The 3,202-nt window shown below is 28.6% G+C and overlaps 1 protein-coding gene across 1 annotated transcript in view; it reads right to left on the bottom strand.

Moving 5' to 3' along the window:
• Positions 1–926: 926 nt before the first annotated feature.
• LOC137645122 (protein Star-like) overlaps positions 927–3,202 on the bottom strand; it is a 4,793-nt gene continuing 2,517 nt past the window's right edge. The window contains exon 2 of the mRNA XM_068377957.1: positions 927–1,805. Within this exon, the coding sequence (XP_068234058.1) occupies positions 927–1,805 (879 nt within the window). The remainder of the gene's footprint in view (positions 1,806–3,202) is intronic.

Below are 3,202 nucleotides of genomic sequence, written 5' to 3' on the forward strand. Positions count from 1 at the left end.
CATGAAAGTTGATTGATACTTGATTGAAAATTAATTACTAAATGTCCATGAATGATTGAAAGAACTGAAACTTAAAATTAGACTATGAGAGTTTATTAAGTTTTAGTAAATAAAAATCTTGACAGTCGTTGTCTAAGGAACAAAATACTGATGAGCTTTTGATCACTTCTTAACAAGTATGATTTGTTATTTACCAATGAGAGAGTATATATATATATATATATATATATATATATATATATATATATATATATATATATATATATATATATATATATACATATATATATATATATATATATGATATATATATGCATATATATATATATATATATATATATATATATATATACTGCTAATTATAATTGCTACACTAAAACATAAGTATGTACTTATTCCAGGTATAAATGTATGATCATATATACATACACACACAAATATATCTATCTATTTATCTATATATATAAATATATATATATATATATATAAATATATATATATATATATATATATATATATATATATATTGATATATACATATACATGTATATATATATATATATATATATATATATATATATATATATATATATAAATATATATGTATATATATATATATATATATATGAACTATGTATATACTGTATATATATATTCATATATATATTTACTTATATATATGTGTGTATATATATATATATATATATATATATATATATATATATATATATATATATATATATATATATATTTATTTATATATATGTATATATATATGTGACAGAGAGAGAGAGAGAGAGAGAGAGAGAGAGAGAGAGAGAGAGAGAGAGAGAGAGAGAGAGAGAGAGAGAGATGTGTATGGGAGAGTAATTTTTTGTAACATTTACTCCATAATTTGAATTGTACTTGAATGAGAGAAATTTGTATCAATGAATCTCTTTATTTGCTAGGAAATATTCAATTGGCGTGGTGCGCTCTAACATAAGTTCCTTTTTCACAAAGATATAGTCTTCGACAATGTCCTCCTCTTGAGGATTTAACCAGATAAACCCAGCATCCTTCATAAGACCGTTGACATTATGATGTTTGTCAGACAGTTCAACGACTATAACTTTGACAGTGAAATCATTCCACGGAAAAGCCCTCAGCACACCTTCCTCTGCTCCTTGGATATCCAAAGACAGAAGATCCACAGTGGTAACGTTAAGAGCCCACAGGTAAGATGCCAAAGGGAAACACTGTACCATGGCATATGATTGGAGAGACGCCGAGAAGAAGATGTCATATTTTGGCGACATAGTTATACCAAACTCGTGCGAAGCACCTCTGAAATACCATGGGACTTCCACGTACTTCTCGTTGAGTTTAACAGCAACGTGGACTGATTCTTTCGGGTAGCTGGAGTTCGATAGACAGGTATTGGACGACCAAGCCCGCCTGTGTTTCTGAAGTAGTTGTTGGTAACTCTCTCGATCTGACTCCACGAGAAGTCCACTCCAGCCAAGAGTTTGTTCAAGCCACAAAGTGTTAGAAAGGAATTCCCCATCCAATGCCCCGGCTTCTACAAAGAAGCCGCTTGTCTGATTAATGAAGAATTGTTTCAAGTAATGATTTATGTATCCCCAAGAGGCCCTCCTTCTATAACTGATATAGACGGGATCAGTGGACAAATTGTACGGCAGTTTGGAGGGGCCAGTGAGGTAATGCTCTCTTAAAACATTCAAAACGCGAGTGTCATTGCCAGGGAAAGATCCTCGAATCCAAACCTTGTAACTATCATCTTCAGTCATCCACACTGACGTCATCTGTTGAAAAGTAAAGAAATTTAGAAGTGGTTAGAATGTTTTGTTAAACATATAGAGTAACAATATTTACTCTTGGTCATATCTGATTAATGATTCTTGAATAAAAATGATATATATCATAATTACAATACTATCAGAGAATATCTGTAAGAAAATAAAGAATTATCAATACACACACACACACACACACATATATATATATATATATATATATATATATATATATATATATGTATATATGTATATATATATGTATATATATATATATATATATAAAAATATATATGTCTATATATATATATATATATATATATACTGTATATATATATATATATATATATATATATATATATATATATATATATATATGAGTGTGTTTAATGTAAGTATCTAATCATATTTATACTTGTATACATATGAAAATGTAATTTTTTCTTCTTTATTGTATGTTTGAAAATCGATTATTTATATTCAATTGTATAATTTCGTCTGTTTTCAAATGATGTCGAAAAAAAATCATAGCTCACTTCGTGTAGATTTGCATAAGGCCAACTTAAACTATTCAATAATGCTATTTATTTTATCATTGCCACTGAAGTTTTAGCTAGTTTTGCTAGAAAAAAAAATCCACTACCAGAGACTAAGTTATTCTTTCAAATGTATGAATTATTTATAAAGGTGTGATTGTATTCCTTATTTCAAGAGGTAGAATTTTCCCAGAACCAATTCTATTCATAAAGTCTTATATAAAATTCATAAATTTCTTCAAGATAATACTAGGTGTCGTTCTAGTGCACGTCTTTTCAGATTAAACTGTCGCCACTTACATTAACTGTTCGGTTCTAACAGAGAGACGAGGTGAATGCAACTAACTTGAACTGAGTTTATTCAACAAGACAGTGAACTTATATACAAATAATTGAGAGTAAGATTAAAGTAAAATTCAAGCAGTACAAAACATGAGATATCAAGCTTAAATAGGTTTATATTATCAGTGCGGGGGAGAGCGAGAGATATCTAAAAAAAAACAATATCGTTACAATGCACGAGCGTGTATGAAACACGTACGGTATAATAGACCCATAACCCTTAACATCTTACTAGAATTGTTCAAGTATTGCATGTAAAAGTGAACATGTTTTGGTGATTCATCCACAGATGGAGCAAGCACTCGCTGCTTTTGAAAGATATCTTGGATAGTAATTGCTAATTTGTTACTGTTTTAGAATGATTTATTGTTAACTTGTTCTCATCTTTTATTTATTTTCCTTATTTCGTTTCCTCACTGGGCTATTTTTCTCTGTTGGAGCCCTTGGGGTTATAGCATCTTGCTTCTCCAACTATGGCTGTAGCTTGGCTAATAATAATAATAATAATAATAATAATAATAATAATAA

The sequence above is a fragment of the Palaemon carinicauda genome, chromosome 8 (assembly GCF_036898095.1).
Source record: "Palaemon carinicauda isolate YSFRI2023 chromosome 8, ASM3689809v2, whole genome shotgun sequence".
Classification (NCBI taxonomy): domain Eukaryota; kingdom Metazoa; phylum Arthropoda; class Malacostraca; order Decapoda; family Palaemonidae; genus Palaemon; species Palaemon carinicauda.